Here is a 16,956-nt window from a genome sequence, read left to right on the forward strand (position 1 = left end):
ACATCCTTTCCGAACCATTAACTGCTCAGCAGGCATCCAAGTTTATCACTAATCAAGATCAGTTGACAAACAGCAGATACAACACCAGAGTCACACAGCTGCCTGGATAACATATAGATCTGCTGACCTATACGAACAACTTCACAGAGCTTTCTGTGCGCTCTGTGACCCACATCCCAACCCCGGGTCAGTCTTTTCATCTCTCGTCTATCTTAAAAAGCCATATTACTAAAAATAACCTGTTTAAATGAGAGTCATATCTATAATCTCGAGCTATAATCCGAACCCATTTTCATTTGAGTCAGTCACTAGTATTGTATGAAGGAGGTGCTAGTTAACAGATGAATGAGGGATCTAAAACTTTGGAGTTCCCACCCCCTCTAACTCCTTCCTCCCACCCCTTCTCCCAGCGGTTTCCTCTCCTCACACTCACTCACATGCTGCAGTCATTCAGAGGCACAGCGTGGAGGCTGCACACATACACACACCAACACGTTTAGAGCGACATGGCAAGACTACCTCACCGCTGTGTGATGATATCAGTGTGTTTGGCAGGAACTCTCCTTCTGCTGCCGCTCTGCTGGGGTGAGTGTGTGTGAGACTGATTACGACTTCAATGAGGGTACTTGCTATGTGTGAATGTTTGACACAGATCTAGTGTGAGTGCATTTGAAAAGATATTTGCATGTGTTGTTGTATTTGAGGCTGAGAAACCTGTTAAAAACCGGTAACTTGCAATTGTTTCCTTAAAGGGATAGTGCACCCCAAAAATGAATTCACCCTCATGTTGTTCCAAACACTTTTGTTCATATGAGGAACATGCACAAAAAATATATTTTGAAGAATTTTTAAACTGTTTTTGTCCATGCAGTGAAGGTCTATGGGGTCCAAAACAACATTGGACAAACAACCCATTTTCAGAATATATCCTTTCTGTTCAACCGAACAAAGAAAGCCATTATTTTTTGTTATTTGTTGGTGCAACTTAATGCATTTAGGCTGATTCAGGTTAATTTTTTCCTATTGTCAAATCAACTTAGATAATAAATGTGGTTCAGATAACATAATATCTTGAGTTTCTGTTGATTAAACCAATCGCCTTCATTGCATTAACTCAAATTGTTTATTTCAATGAACTCAACATTTTAAGGCAACCAGATAACTTACTTTTTTAAGTTAAACCAACAATCCTTTTTTTACAGTGCAAACTTTTAATCAGTCTCAAGACCCACCAAAATATTTGAGATGGTGGTCCAGAAAATGTAAGATTTCAATTTAATGCTGGTTTATGTGCATGTGTGTGTGTGTGTGTGTAATTTTTCTCTCTGTATTGACGTTTATGAGCATGCAGAAATCCACTGACAGGAAAAGTGTGTGTTATGGGAATCTGGTTTTGATTTGTGTCTTTGGAGTGCACAAGAAGACTTCTATATTTTCAGAAAGTTTCCAAGCTTGGTTATATATCTGCAGCATACGCTGAAAATGCATCATGAATTTATTGACTTATTAAGCCCAAAAATATTATTCCAAAATCAACCATATACATTAGGTTATTCCAAAAAATAATGAAAAAAGTTTCCCCAAATAAAAAGTAAATATTTTAAATAATAATGATTAAAAGACACTGAAGAAAACAAAAGAGGATGTATCGCTGAAAACACGTTTTGCATTTTGTCTGAGCAACACATTGCGCAAAATTTTTAGGAAAAAAAGAAGAAAATTCATTAGTCAGCATGGCGCTTGTTAAATCAGACAGTGCAATTTGTAAACTTAGCTCTTAAAGTAACACTCTAGGTTTGGAAATTCCCAGGGAAAAGGACACAAAAGTGCATCCTTTTGGAGTTGTATGACAGTGCAATCCAGCGCAAACTCTTCGGCATGACAGACGGCCCCAGGGGGTCATAACAATCAGGAGGGCAAAGTAATCCCACCGTGTTCCCCGCACAGCTGTTTTCTGTCGACGCACACTCACAGCTCTGACTTCCTTCTCTTGTTCTGTTCATTGACTACCAGCAGAAACAAGCAAGAATTTGTTCTTTTGTCTTGAGGAAGTGAGAACATCCATGACATCATTGTGGTGCAGAGCTACAATGTGATAATAAGGAAAAGAAGAGTGAATGATATCCTTAGCAAGGAATAAAACCTTCACAGCAAAGATTTACCCATTCAAACGTTGTGATTTGTTGTTCGCTTTTAGTGCATGAGAATTTACGCTGGAGCACTTGGCAGCTTGCGCTGGGGAATGTACCCAACGGTATGTGCCAAGAGCCTGCTGATTTTATGAATTAATTAAACAGAAGATAATCTGGGAATTAATAAAGCAGATGGCATGAGATGAGTACCATTCATGCTTGTGTTATACTGTTGGACTGAACCCATCACCTCCTGAGGTTTGAGTAGAGCGATAAGAAGAAACGCCGGCCAAAAATCATTATGGGAGTGCAGTCTTACCTTAAGGATATTTGCGTAACTTTAAGTTCATGCTTGTTTTGACATTTCTTTAGGATAACATCTTGAAATCACAAGTTTTGGGGGCTTTTGAATGACTGATGGTGGTTGGTGGGAGTTGAAGGGTCAAGTTCCGCCTGACTAAATTTCCCAATGCCTCTCAAGAAACTCAGTGACTGCTACGAAATGTCAATCTAAGCTTAAACGCAATATTCTTAGTTTAAATGGTGTTGTTCTTAGCTTTCATTACTTTTTTTTTGGCTTTCGTGTTCTAACTTGTTTGCTGTGTGACCAGGTTGGTTTTATAGTCTGAGAGCATGAAGTTGGACAAAAGCCAGATAGTATGTTGAACCGCTAAACTCTGGGAGTTTACTCATATATCAGCTGCATTGAGTGAGAGGAATAAAAGTGGGGTAAAACATGCGTGTTTGAGCCGTAGGTTCACAGCTCAGCTTCATTAACTTTCCTCGCCGAAGGAGAACTTGAAAGGAAAACTCATTCGGCGGGGCATGTGAATACCTTCACCCTAAAATCCACCATGTTAACTTGCAGACAAAACACACTGTTATTTTTGTTTCTTTATTTGGCAAAGCTGTCTGATTAAGGGGAGACGATAATGTTTGGATAAGAAACCGTAGAGTGAGTTGTGGACTGTAGCGTGGGACTCACTTCACAGTATTCAGATGGCACTTATAGACAGTGACTGCTGTACCCTAGGGATGATGACTTTAAAATAAACAACACATCGCATGCTCACCACAGACCTGGCCAGACGTCCCGCGCGCTGATAGCGAAGAGCGTTTAGCCTCATGCTGTTTATGGTACCACTTATTTATTGGTGTTGATCCAGGTATAAACTCGGCCCTGTTTCCCACGGATCTCAAGAGAGAGCGAAAAGATTATGGTTATTAGTCAGTAGACGACAGTCTCCAAAGAAGTATGACTGTATATAAGTTTGATTGTGACTGATCTGAAAAGGTCACTAAGAACATTGAGTACAAACCTGTCATGGATGATGAAGAAAAATGACGTCTTGTTCCTTCAGGGTTGATTGTAATGATAAAGCAAGAGAAGTCTGGGAAAAGGTTTGGAGATATATATGGTTCTGGCAAACAGCCATGATGCAAACGCCGGTGTCATTTCTTGGTCATGTGTGGCAAAACATTGGGAACGTTTTGGGTTCCATGATGCTGTCAATCAAACACTCATCTTGAGTATTGTTTGATTGTTTGTTTGAATTGAAATTGTATTTGAGAAACTTTGTTTTATTTGACCTATTCGCCCTTTTAATTTTGTTTGCCTGGTTGTATATATTGTAAATACTGCTTATTTGGGAAAGTAGGGAGGCTGACGCCATTTTTGTTTATTGTAAGCTGTTTGATCTTTGTTTTTTGGTTAGGGAGTTAGGTTTGTATATTGTATTTTTATTTAATTTTCTTTTGGGTTAGGGCTTAGGAAAGTTTAAAAACAAGGAGGTTTTGTTTGTTATTTTGGCCCAGTCTGCTCATGATTTACAAGTTCAAAATTTAAAGTCAATAAATGTATCATTGTTCAGTTTCACTACATTTCTCAGTCTTTCATGTTGCACCCTTTCCCCTAGACAGGTCGTAACACCAAACAACAATGTAATAAAATAAGGTATAAAGAGACTAAAAATAATAGATGCCGGCAATTCAGCAACTCTCAGTGCCTCAAGTCCATTACAATGTACGAACAATATTACAGTAATATTAATACTGAAGTGGATGTTCGCTGCAATCGATTATTATGGAAGCCCATTTCCATATAAGAAAAAAACATGCTTTGGTAAATCATAATTATAACATAAATAGTTGCAATTATGAGATAAAAAGTCATAATTATGACATAAAGAGTCATAATGTGAAAAGAAAAAAATCACTTTTTATCTCATAATTTCAACTATTTATGTTATAATTAAGATTTACCAAAGCATGCTTTTTTTCTTGTGTGGCAGAAAAGTCATAATCATGATTAAAAGAGCACAAATTTTGACTTATGTCTTGACTTTTGACATAATTATGACTTTTTAATCTCTTTTAATCCCATTATTTCAATTTTTTTATGTCATAATTATGACTATTGTGATTTGCCAAAGCATGATTTATGGTAACACCTTAGTTTAGGGTCCAATTCTCATAATCATCTTGCTTATTAGTATGCATATTACTAGAATATTGTCTATTTATTAGTACTTACAAAGTAAATATGAATGCCTTATTCTACTTGACCATATTCTACATCCCATAACCCTACACAATACCTAAACTACCTATTAATAAGCAGTAATTAGGAGTTTATTGAGGCAAAAGTCATAGTTAAAAGTTAGTTAATAGTGAAAATTGGACCACAATCTAAAGTGTAACCTGATTTTTTCTTCTGTGGTGGAAATGGGCTTGCATAGATTACTAATATCTTTGTGAGTGAATCATTGGTGTGATACGAGGAACATAAAAAGTAGCACCGACTTCAGTGTTGCCATGATGACAGAGAATATTGGGAAATATCTGACCACTGGATATTGAAATTAACCAATAAGAATTGAGTATTCCAGAAAACAACATAATAAATTCATGAATACTTCAAAACCTCATTTCAAAACAAAATGAAAGGGTTAGATCAGCTCCTTAAGAAAACACTTGCAAGTTACCCATTTTTACAATGTGTCAGGGTGTAACTGACAATGGAAAAGAGCTTTTAACAATCTTTTTCTGCTCTGACATCTGATATTTACCTTTCTCCCTAAAAAGTTCAAAGTAAATGGAGTCAGACAAATCCAGATAAGCCTAAGGCATATGAGGTGGGATTCTTGGGCTCAGCTCCCAGGTGTAGTCTGGATATCATTCACATTCCCTGAAGAGAAAACACTGACACTGATCACCTTGGTCTCACTAAACAGCTGTATAAATGAGTAAGATGTAAAAGGAAAAGCCAGACAGATTATTTTTTCAGCCAAAGGAAGAAGATTCTGGGGTCAGTTCCCATCCTCTGTACATTAAAACTGAGCTCTGAGGAGGATCAGCACTTAAGGGACTTCCAGGGGCCTTAAGTACCATAAATACAGTGACCCAAAGGTTTAGAAGATTTCCATATGATTCAGAGGAATCATCAAGGGACTTATGTTTTATAGTGCCAGCCAAGACCCTGAAACTCTGGGTTTACAAGGTGATGCTCCATGTTGTCTGATTACACATCCCATGATGCTTTGTCCCTTTGGGACTTAATTAGGAAACAGTTATCTTTTTAAAGCACTACACTAGAATAAAACAGAATGAATCTTAATAATTTCCCTTTAAACTGTTATATGATCCAAAATACAGTTCAAAAGTTTGGGGTCTGTAAGATTTTGTTTTGTTTTTTAAATAAAATAATACTTTTATTCCACAAGGACATATTAAATTGATCAAAAGTGACATGTATAATGTTATAAAAGATTTCTATTTCAAATAGAAATGTTTTAACTTTCTATTCACCAAATAACCCTGAAAAAAAAAGTATCACAGTTTCTTTATACAAAAATATTAAGCAGCACAACTGTTTTTAACATTGATAATAATAATAAATGATTCTCGAGCAGTAATCAGCGAATCAGAATAATTTCAGAAGGATCATGTGACACTGAAGACTGGATTAATGATGCTGAAAATTCAGCTTTTGCAGGAATGCATTACATTTTGTACTATATTTAAAAAGCTATTTTATTACTGTTTTTATACCAACCCTAAACTTTTGAACTGTTATTAGATCTGAATAAATCACATGTAAATGTTGCAGAGAAAAATATCTGCTATGTCAAATGTCAATCTCTGGAGCCTGACAGAACTGGCTTCACAGATGTTACTGCAGACTCTTCATTCATTAACATCTCAGTCCCCAGTAATCTCACACATATATCAGGAAAAGACAGGATGCTTGGGAAGAAAGAATGTCATGGTGAATGGTCTCACATAACTGACAAATGGCAATAGTATGCGAGAAGCAATACAAAGATCTCCAATTACTGACACTGCTTCTTTTCAATGGGAAACAATGTCCTCTATGGTTCAGTGAGGTGTGCTGGCCAGTAAAGATGGCCAGATAATGTTCAAAGCATTAATTGTGTTTGTGAAATGAAGACAAGTCATAATTGATGGCTGACATGCTATGACGGTCACTGTCTGACTGGTGTCAATGTAAGTTTAACAAAAGGACAGGCATGTTGAATGATCTGCCCAGATGCTTTTCCATGTAAAAGTTTTTCAAGAATAACAGCTAAATCAAATCTCTTTTGTCTTCGCAGGAGGAGAGGACTATTATGACTATGATTACACTCAAACCCCGGATTACGACAATTCAACGTTCGGATTCTTCAGTAGGTTTTCAATGGTTTCACATTCTTAGAAGAAAAGGTTCTATTTAGAGCTTCCAAAGGTTCTTTCAGGTGCTTCATATACAGTAGTGACTAAAATGATGTCCGGCCTAGGAAAACTGATTTCTTCGACTTTTGTGCTTGAAGTCAATAGTTTTATTTGTAAAAAATGCAATGTAACATGGCAAATTATGTGACATACTTTTTGGCCAGGCTGTCATACAAAGAAATTATAAACATGCAAAAACAAAAGAGAAGCAAAATATTAATAACTGATTATGCTGTAGTCAGTGAATGCTTTTTCCTGTGAGCTTTTTGTTTTCTATGCATTATTTTTTGCATAAACCTGTAGCTGTAGTTTGCTTTTTTTTTTTTTTTTGCCAAAAACTAGCGTCAGATAAATACCTATAGTCAACTTTAGTGTTTTGTTCTTCCCTCATATTTAAAATATTTATCAAATGAAATATTTTCCTCATATTTTTAATGGTTTAATCGAACTTGTAGGGTCTTTAAAAACAAATATCCCTTTCCGGATATCACTTTTGGCCACTACCTCACCTTTTAAGTGTTCCCGTCATGGGATTTATGAATTTAGTTTTAATTAACAATTTTTTTTATTTTATTTTTTTTATTTTATTAAATCAAACAGCTCATGAATACACTTTATTCCTCGAAAAAGTAACCTGTTAAACGTGAAAGTATGATGCATTTATTTAAGACAAATCAGTAACACTTTATTTTTCACTACAGCTACATGTCAACTAGCAGTCATTAGAGTATCAGTAGACTGTCTGCTAACACTTTATTTTGATTCTCCCAACAGACATTCTACTGACTATAAATAACTTTGCAACTACATGTCAAGTTATTCTACTAACCCTAACCTAACAGTCTACAAATACTCTAATGACTGCTAGTTGACATGTAGTTGCAAAGTTAGTTAGTGGACCATCGAAGTAAATCCGAAAATCTCCTTATATAGAACCTTTTTGGCATATAACTAACTACTCTGACCAGATATGCTGCCTAAGAATTATAGTTACCTGACCGCAGTCAGAACCCCGCCTATGTCTCGTCCCCTTTTGAACACTATCACTTGGGAATAAGGTCTTTAGTGTTCCCTAACTTGCTGCAAAGCAAAAACCCAGACTATGCCTTAGAGTATGCTTTAATCATGGCCGGAAGACCTCAAATCAATCACAGAGAATCCCACTAGCAAAAAGAATACAACAGTTTATATAGGACAGGAGCATGACAAAGCATTCTACAATATGATTGGTTCTTCATATGTCAAACCCTTCTGTTACTAGGTAAAGCAAGATCTGCCCAAATCATGTGTTTATTAGTTTGTTGGTTACTAAATATCATGGGCTGCTATTATATTTAGATAGTTGCCTGGATGTCTTTAAGTTTCATTTCCCCTTTTTGTTAGATATGATTCAGACCCACACTGACTTTGGCCCAACACTCTAAAAAATGCTGGGTTAAATATGGACAAAACCAGAGATTGATTGTTTTCACCCAGCCATTTTTTTCAACCAAATTTGGATTAATTTTTTTTAGCCAGCAATATAGCAATATAGTAAAAGGCATGTTTTTGCTCACTCCCAAATAGGGGCAAATTTGTGGGGTATTTTGAGCTGAAACTTGACCAGACCAGAGACTTGTATTACATCTTGTGAAAGAGGGCATAGGTGCCCTTTAACCCAACCTGCTGGGTTTGTCCATATTTAACCCAGCATTTTTTTAGAGAGAAGGTTTGGGGACATTTAGGTTTCAAAAGCATATAAATGTTAATCCTGCAAGGAAAAGAAATGTTAGTTATGATTAATTAAAAAATTCCATCACAGACGTGATCAGACTAGTCAGTATATGCAGTTTGAATACAGTGGGGCAGGAGGGGCAGAGTTCTACCGCAGCCCAGAGTGTCATTCATTATAACAGCAAGAGGTCGACCTCCATGACACTGAACTGAGATTAATCTTAAAAAAATCGTAGTCATACACTAATTGTGCAATCATCTCTATGTGAAGGATAAGAAAATAGATTTGTTACATTACATACATAAATAACCAACAATTTCATAAAATAAGCTATAAAGGTGTATACAGATTGACTAACTACAGTATAAAGGCCATATCAATATACTGTATATTGATCATCATCATATAAATGACTTTTGTAGATAAATGTCATACTTTTATCAAGTTTTATAAATCAGCATCATGACAACTTGAAAACCATTGTCCAATGTGTTCAAATGTTTGGGGTCAGTACGATTTTTATTATTTTTTTAAAGAATGAAATTAATACTTTTATTCAGCAAGGATGCATTATATTGATCACATAAAATCTGTACTTTTTATTCATCAAATGATACTGAAAAAAAAAATGTTTTCAACATTGATGATAAGCATTTCTGAAGGATCATGTGACCAGTGTTGGGGTAACGCATTACAAGTAACATTACAAGTTACAAGTGTTACGTAATCAGATTACTTTTTTCATGTACCTAGTAAAGTAACGCATTACCTTTAAATTTACAACAAAATAAGTGTTACTTTTTCAAATAAGTAACATAAGTTACTTTGATTTCCCATGTATTGACTGACAGCTAGTAACGCAAAAAGTAACGCTAAAGTAATGTAACACACTACTTTCCATGAAAAGTAACTATGTAACACAATTAGTTACTTTTATATTGTAATATTGTAACATTACTTTTAAAAGTAACTTTCCCCAACACTACATGTGACACTGAATACTGATAATTTAGCTTTGCATCACAGGAATTAATTACATTTTAAAATATATTCAAATTAGGGCTGTCAAATGATTAATCGCGATTAATCGCATACAAAATAAAAGTTTGAGTTTGCCTAATATATGTGGGTGTACTGTGTGTAATTATTATGTATATATAAATACAAACACATTCATGTATATATTTGAGAAATATTTACAAGTATATGTATTTATTTATATTTTTATATAATATTATATATAAATAAAAATATTTTGTACATAAATAACATATTTCTCTTAAATACATACATTAATTTGTGTGTATTTATATATACATAATAATTAAACACAGTACACCCACATATATTAGGCAAACTCAAACTTTTATTTTGTATGCGATTAATCGCGATTAATTGTTTGACAGCCCTAATTCAAATATAAAACAGTTATTTTAAATTGTAATAATATATTTCACAATATTACTGTTTTTACTGTATTTTTTTAATCGGTTGCATTTTATTTGGATAGTCCCCTTTAGTCATTCTTTTGATTATAACGTTGCACCTACATGTCAACTAACTCTCATTAGAGTATTAGCAGATTAGGGTTTGTAGAATAAGTTGATACGTACCTGCAAAGTTACTCCAAAAAGATCTTACCAACCCAAACTTTTGAAGGATACTGTATGTGTTTATGTACTTGCATGAAGCATAACCACTGCTCATTTAAGACTGTATCTGTCTCATCAGGCAATGTCAGCCATGAAGTAATAGAGAAGATTTTAATGGAAGGAGGGATAGACTCTGGAGGAGAAACAAGCTTTACAGAAACAGAAACAGAAACAGATGGAAGTGTACATGAACAAAAGCCCACTGAGCCCACCATCAGGAATCAGGTATTTCTTGAACCACTTTTGTTATAAATCCTAATGCATTGTAATATGCTGAACACACAAAACACTCACATGTGCCAATTCATTATGAAAGTCCCGAGTAATGTGGTTTATCTCTCCTGACACACAAAGGCCTTGTGTCTTTGTGATGGGATTATGAAAGGGGGATTGCTTACTTTACCATTTTTGCGGGCGGACAGAACTCCTCCGCACAGAACTTTGAATCGCAGAGGTCAGACGTTCAGCATCTTAAACCCTGCCTTCGCAAAATGAAAAACAAATGATATATCTGCTCAATAACAGAGAAGTGTTATCTTCTGTGAAAAATTTGGAAATATATCACTGATCTGTTCTTACATCCCAGGAAAAGAAACAAATGTTGTGAAATTCAGAGATGATTTCTGGATGATTTCAACACCACATTGTCTCCATAAAACACGCTTATGCTATGTGTATGGCGATTAGAATTATTGCAGTAATTAAAAACCAATATTTAATGCCAGCATTGTGAAAATATGTTTAATGAGTGCAGTAAAACTCATTTAGGTGAAATGTCATTTTTTATTAGATTAGCCGTGGTGTTTGACAAAGCATACGGACCTGCTGACCAAGCAAACTGGGAGTGAACATGAATGTAAACAGGTGTCCCTGTTATTTTAAGAACATGGATTCTTTTGAAAGCTCCATCTGCTTCTTATCCTCATGTGTTGGAAAGTTAAACAATGGCTCTGCTCTGCATTAAAGGAAGGCATCTGTAAACAGAGGAAATGCGGAAGGAGAGGCAATGCCACAATCAACCTATTTAAGCATGCACATTTAATTAAACAAGCTACTAATTATATAAAGCCATTTGAATTCCTGTGAGAAAGCAAATGCATTACATTTGCAACATCTGCTTTAAACACACACAATGGAAAAATCTCAGACAATAAAACACTTTGTCACACTGCTCCACTTTGTGGAGAGAACTGTAAAACACACTGAACAGTTTGAAGAACTTAAGAGAAGCAAAAATAGGTAGCCTAAGTTAAAAAAAAAAAAAGTCATAAATAGGTAAGATGGGCACTACCGAATGGAAAGCAATAGGCTACAGAAGTGTAATCCAACTCACAAAAATTCTGTTTTCAGACTTGACTCAAGCTTTAAAAAAAAAAAAAAAAGATCCCATGATGGAAGCCCAAAATATGAAATGCCTGACGGAACCCTTTAAGGTTCCAAATGCAGTAGCGTGTCTATGCCAACAATAGAATTTTATAACGGCAAAACCTGGGTCACTGTCGTGAAACACGTAACGGTCTCCTGTTCCCATGTTGAGAGTAAAGTATAGAATAACACAAGACATGTCTCTGATATTGGTTTGAATGGGAGAAAGTGTAACGCGCATTATGGCGGAATAAGTTCCGCCCTCTAAATAAGAGCCAATCGCCGACTGGTAAAGTCATCGCGTCACTTCAGTTGCCGTTAGAATCACCGGTTTCTATAGAAACAGTCAGACGCGCGCCTCCGAAGCGAAGCGCATTTAGGTCTGCGCATGCGCTTTAGCTTGATCCAGCCTGAAAAATACTTTTTTTTTTTGTCATGATTCGAGCGTTTAGAAACTAAATTTGTGAGCCGGTTGTTGTTAGATTTCATTAGTGATTTCAAATATGAAATTTAATCGTAAGGTTGGCGAACAGTTTTGGAGAATTATATGTTTCCCCATTCAAAGAGATTGCATGATGCCCAGGATGCCCGAGAAGCGTTTCAAAGATGGCCGCCGAGTGAAATGACCAGTGCCCAAGGAAGTCGACCGGAAGTTGAAGTCGGCCGCGTGCCGCCATCTTGTAGCAGAACTTCACTTGCGTTAGCATCCCATTGACTCCCATTCATTTTGGCGTCACTTTGACAGCGAATAACTTTACATGTGAGGCGTTTAAAGACTCCATTTGTCCATAATTTATTTCTAAACATACATGACAATGTATAAAGGGCTCCATTACCTTCTATGTTACATTATGGCCCTGTAGAAACAGTTTTTGTAAAAATAGGCTAACGATTGCGTCATAACCACTCGACTCTCTGTCGCACAGTAGAGAAATTACCGTACAGACAGGAGGAGAAGCTCACAGGCAATAGTATGCATTAACTTAATATGGCGTACTGGCGTTACATTTTAAAATACTATACAAACTAATTAATCAGAATACTTACTCCTGCTCACTCACGCCAAAGAACTCCCCGGTCAAGCTCGCCGTCTCTGCAAGATTAACGATGGCAGTTTGCACGCACAGCTACTAGAAGATTTACATCTGTCAGACAGGTTGCTGACGTCATCAAGCTTAGTTTTAGTCTGCGCGTCAGAAACGGAAGTGCTAAAAATCGCTAAAAATGGGCTTCACTTGACTCAATTGAGTTCCAATGGGGTCGCTGTGTCCATTTCTTTTACTGTCTATGGAAATTACTTGTCGTAAAGGGACTTTGGTAAAGTGCAGAAGTGTTGTGTGTGTGAACATGATGGTTGTTGTAGTTCTCGACTAAATGTGAACATGCATTTACACTTCTCACATGCACGAAAACATTCAGTAATCCTCAACTTAAAAAAAACAGTGAAATGCAATCTCAGAATTTGCAAACCTGTAATTAACTTTATTAAATTACACATAAATATACTTTACGTATTTAATCTCACTTTATTAACCAATGTCTTTGCGGCTGACCTTTAATTATTTAATACAATCATACTAATAAGCAGAAAATACTTCAGATTAGATTTAGAAATAAGAGAATTTCCTTCTCCTGTATCCTATTCTTATTTAAGAATTTGTTTGAGTATTCTGTATTCTATCCTGTCATTTGCATGAGAATCAATAAAATTGTTAATCTCACAAAAAAAAAAAAAAAGAATTTGTTTGAGCTGCGCCCTCTACTGTACAGGCGTAAATATGCATTTCCTTCAGCCTGAGGCTTATTCATTTCACATTTGGTGTGAAAGGGCCTTAACATTTGCCAAAAATAAAACTTTTTTTGTTATTTAAAAAACAAATAAGAAAGCCCAGCCCAGGTGAGAAAAAGTAATGCAAAACTAATGTAATGCATTACTTTTCATTAAAAGTAACTAATGCAATATTGCAATGCATTACTTTTAAAATTAACTTTCCCCAACACTGACTACAGGACAGTTTTGAGTGTCACTGAATCATTATTTTGCTTCGCTTCAGCTATAATAAAGAGACATCCACTCTTGCATTGCGTGTTCATGCATTTTGGGGGCGGAGCAGTGAAGGGAGGGGCGTGTTTGTTTGGGCTGATTTCAAATATCAACAGTATTTCTCAGAAATCACTTACTGCACCTTTAAAATATTCCCTTAGGTAAGGAGAAATCACACTTTAAATCTCATACTTAAGGTTCTATATGCAACCGGGCAAACATCTATGAATACTGAACATTAATACAATACATGAAACAAAATCTTGTTTTAATCCCTCACCAAATCCCAAGCCTGTTTGGCAGCAGTATACTAACACAACTTTTTTTATTATTATTATTTTAGGCATCTCGGTCAGCGCCTGTATGTGTCCTTCTTACTTCAGTTCTGCTGGTTCATCAGCTGCTCAGACTACTATAGCAGCACAGCCTGTTTCACACTCTGAACAGGTGAGTATAAAATACCTGTATCTAACATAAAAGGTGCCATGCAGCGTTGATTTCCATGTGGGAAATTCAGAGAATTTATTTATGGAATAAATGAAATAGGGATGCACTGATACTGAAATTCTGGCCCAGATAAATGACTGATATTATATAGCTACACTAAAAATGGATAGGCTAGTTAAAACACATTACAAGCTAAAATGTACAATCTGTTACTTGATGCTAAAAGAGCATTTAGTATATAAATGCAAATATTTTAATGGGCTTCTAATACTTTTGAACAGATCTCAGGTTGAAGAAACTTATGGTGTGATACTCTTTAAAGCCTGCAGAGGGCACTCAAACATTGTTGGTGTTCATTATGTTTTGTGGGGCGTGTTGGTGTAACAAGATACATGAACCAACATCAGCAATTTACTGTGATTTGAAATGATTGTCTGGAAGCCTCCGAATTAGTTTTCAAACTTCTTGACACTCGTTATGTTGTGGTACACTGCTTTATCCTGCTCTCCACCGAACACAACTGCACTCATCATGAGATATACATCTAGCCAATAAACAAGTGATAACATCTTTTAATATTTTAGACTCAGTGGCTTTCTGTTTCTCCAATTATTCTAGAAGTCCAGGAGGAGGAAGAGCAGATGGACAGATGACCTGAACGGAAGACATTTGGACATCCAATGCACACACACACACACACTCAAAGAGCTCAAACAAAAACAGCAGTGGATCCATGACAAACCATGACAACACACGGCTTGCAAGCTGTAAACGAAAAAACACATTGTTCATTATTCTTTGTCACCGCAAAACAAGTGCACAGAGGTCAGAGGTCTCATGGGCTGGATCAATGGATTGGAAAATGAATGTAAAATGGGGCTAAACTAAATGACAGGTTCTTTTGTGGATATTCTTTCAGAATGTGACTCAGAGGAGGTGATCTGAGGTGCCTGAATAACAAAGAATATGAGAAAAACAAGATCTTTCCCTTCCCACTATCCACTGTTTTTTGTTGAAAATCAAAGGAATTTTAACACTTGTCTCTTTTATTAGACTGTTTAAAAGCATAATTTTATCTATAATGTGCACATCCTTTGATTGCCATGATGAGAATAAATGAGTCAGACATGTAAGCTGAGAAACAAGCAAATCGGTGGTACAAAATGTAACACAATTTCATTTATAAGCAAAGCTTTATACAAACTGACCAGGAATCAGGTTATGTTTGGGGAAACTGTAGACACACTGAATTTCAATAATTAAATCAAGCTTTTCTACTCATTTAAAGGTCATAACCTCTAGCAGATATTACATGTAGGCACTTTTCTTCACAACTGCACTTCTAAGCCTCACTATTTTCTCAGTAATCCTAGATACAAGCACATTTTTTATTTTGTAATGGATTTATTATTATGAATTTTTTTGGTTGCACTTTATTTTACAGTATGTGCACTTTCAATGTACTTACCCATGAAAATATTGAGTAAGGTCAGGTTTACAGTAAGGTTCAGGGTTAATACCTACTATAAGTACATAGTATGTGCATGGAAACAGGACTGTAAAATAAAGTGCTACCAATTTTTTTCTACAAATAGGAATGGTGATTTACACCAAAATGCACATGAATTTGTGAGCCAGTTGAGCAGTTTTTATGTGTTGTTACAAATTTTTAATAAATATTTTTTCAATTAATACCCTGCTGCCTTATCATCCGTGTGATCTCAATCATTGTAGAAGCTGTCGCAATCACAAAAAACTAAAGTTATTATTTATTATTCAGGATATTATATCTGTTAAACTAATCAGAAGCACTTCGGTTGTTCTGCATTCAAAGCCATACATTTCACGTCTTCATCAACAAGGAGACTGACACAATTGCGGGTCACGTCCTTAGAAATAGCCAATGGTTAGTCAGCATTAGCCAATTAAAAGCCCTTGAAAACATGCAGAGATTGTGTCAGGAATAGCCTTTCCGTATCAACGGCCTCTGCACTTATTCATTTAACTGCTGTCAGTGGGTGCCAATCAGATAACTAACACAGGAGGAAAAATATGCCGCAACAATCAGTGAAATATTCATGATTTTTGGCTTTACTCTGCCTTAAGAGACTTAGTCAATAGGTCAGTGGGGAAAACACAGACTGAGGCGTCTGAGGGTGTTCATAAACAAACAGAGTAAGGTCAGAAACATTATAACGCGGCTCAGCGCTCATGACGACAGGCGATATCTAAAATGGATCCTTATCAGAGCTCTTCAGACAGTTTATGTTCTGTAGTGTTCATTTTAAATGAGATGTGCTTTCGATAAAGGGAGCCTGCTCTGCTCCGGAAAATCTCACTGGTGGAATCTGACGTTTTAGTCAGACTGGCTCTTTAAGGATAAGGAATGAGGAATTGATCAGTCTGACTTTCAGACAGGCTTCCAGACTACAATTGTTCTTTTCCCTGCTGACTTGCTCACCAAACATAACTTTTTCAGGACATGTGCTCACAATTACCACTACAAAAAGTTGTAATAATATGATTAAAATTATAAACACTCGTATTAGATGAAAACCAGTCCAGACTCTGTCAGTCTTCAAGAAACAGGTTTTGTCGTCTGCTACTTTAAATGCTCACGCTCTAAAAGCAGGATGTATTCTGATTGGCTCTCAATGTTTTTTTATTGTTCATCAGCTGGAAAATAAAAATCCATCTGAAGTGATTTTTCTCTGTTGTTGGCCAATAGTTGTTGTGTGGACTCTGCTCTTCTATATTCAGAACAATTTTAGAACTATATCTTTAACGTCTTGGTGCAAATGGGTCTTAACTCTTAAAAATAATAGCAACAAGAAAAACTTCATATAGTTTTTAAACTCAGTGATTTAAGTG

General features: G+C 35.9%; 1 protein-coding gene across 1 annotated transcript; it reads left to right on the forward strand.

Annotated features, from left to right (window-relative positions):
- The first annotated feature begins 451 nt into the window (after positions 1-451).
- On the forward strand, positions 452-16,956 carry si:ch211-191i18.2 (uncharacterized protein LOC564095 homolog). The gene is made up of 5 exons (XM_067411963.1): positions 452-585; positions 6,746-6,817; positions 10,309-10,454; positions 13,982-14,085; positions 14,704-16,956. The coding sequence occupies exons 1-4, from the start codon at positions 507-509 to the stop codon at positions 14,054-14,056; spliced, it is 372 nt and encodes a 123-aa protein (XP_067268064.1). The 5' UTR covers positions 452-506; the 3' UTR covers positions 14,057-14,085; positions 14,704-16,956.

Source organism: Chanodichthys erythropterus, chromosome 15 (assembly GCF_024489055.1).
Source record: "Chanodichthys erythropterus isolate Z2021 chromosome 15, ASM2448905v1, whole genome shotgun sequence".
NCBI lineage: Eukaryota > Metazoa > Chordata > Actinopteri > Cypriniformes > Xenocyprididae > Chanodichthys > Chanodichthys erythropterus.

Excerpts from the sequence above, each read along its gene's own strand:
- si:ch211-191i18.2 (XM_067411963.1), top strand. The coding sequence starts at position 507 with ATGGCAAGACTACCTCACCGCTGTGTGATGATATCAGTGTGTTTGGCA. Across the intron at positions 586-6,745 it reads TCTGCTGCCGCTCTGCTGGG|GAGGAGAGGACTATTATGAC; the intron begins GTGAGTGTGTGT and ends TTGTCTTCGCAG. Across the intron at positions 10,455-13,981 it reads AGCCCACCATCAGGAATCAG|GCATCTCGGTCAGCGCCTGT; the intron begins GTATTTCTTGAA and ends TTATTATTTTAG.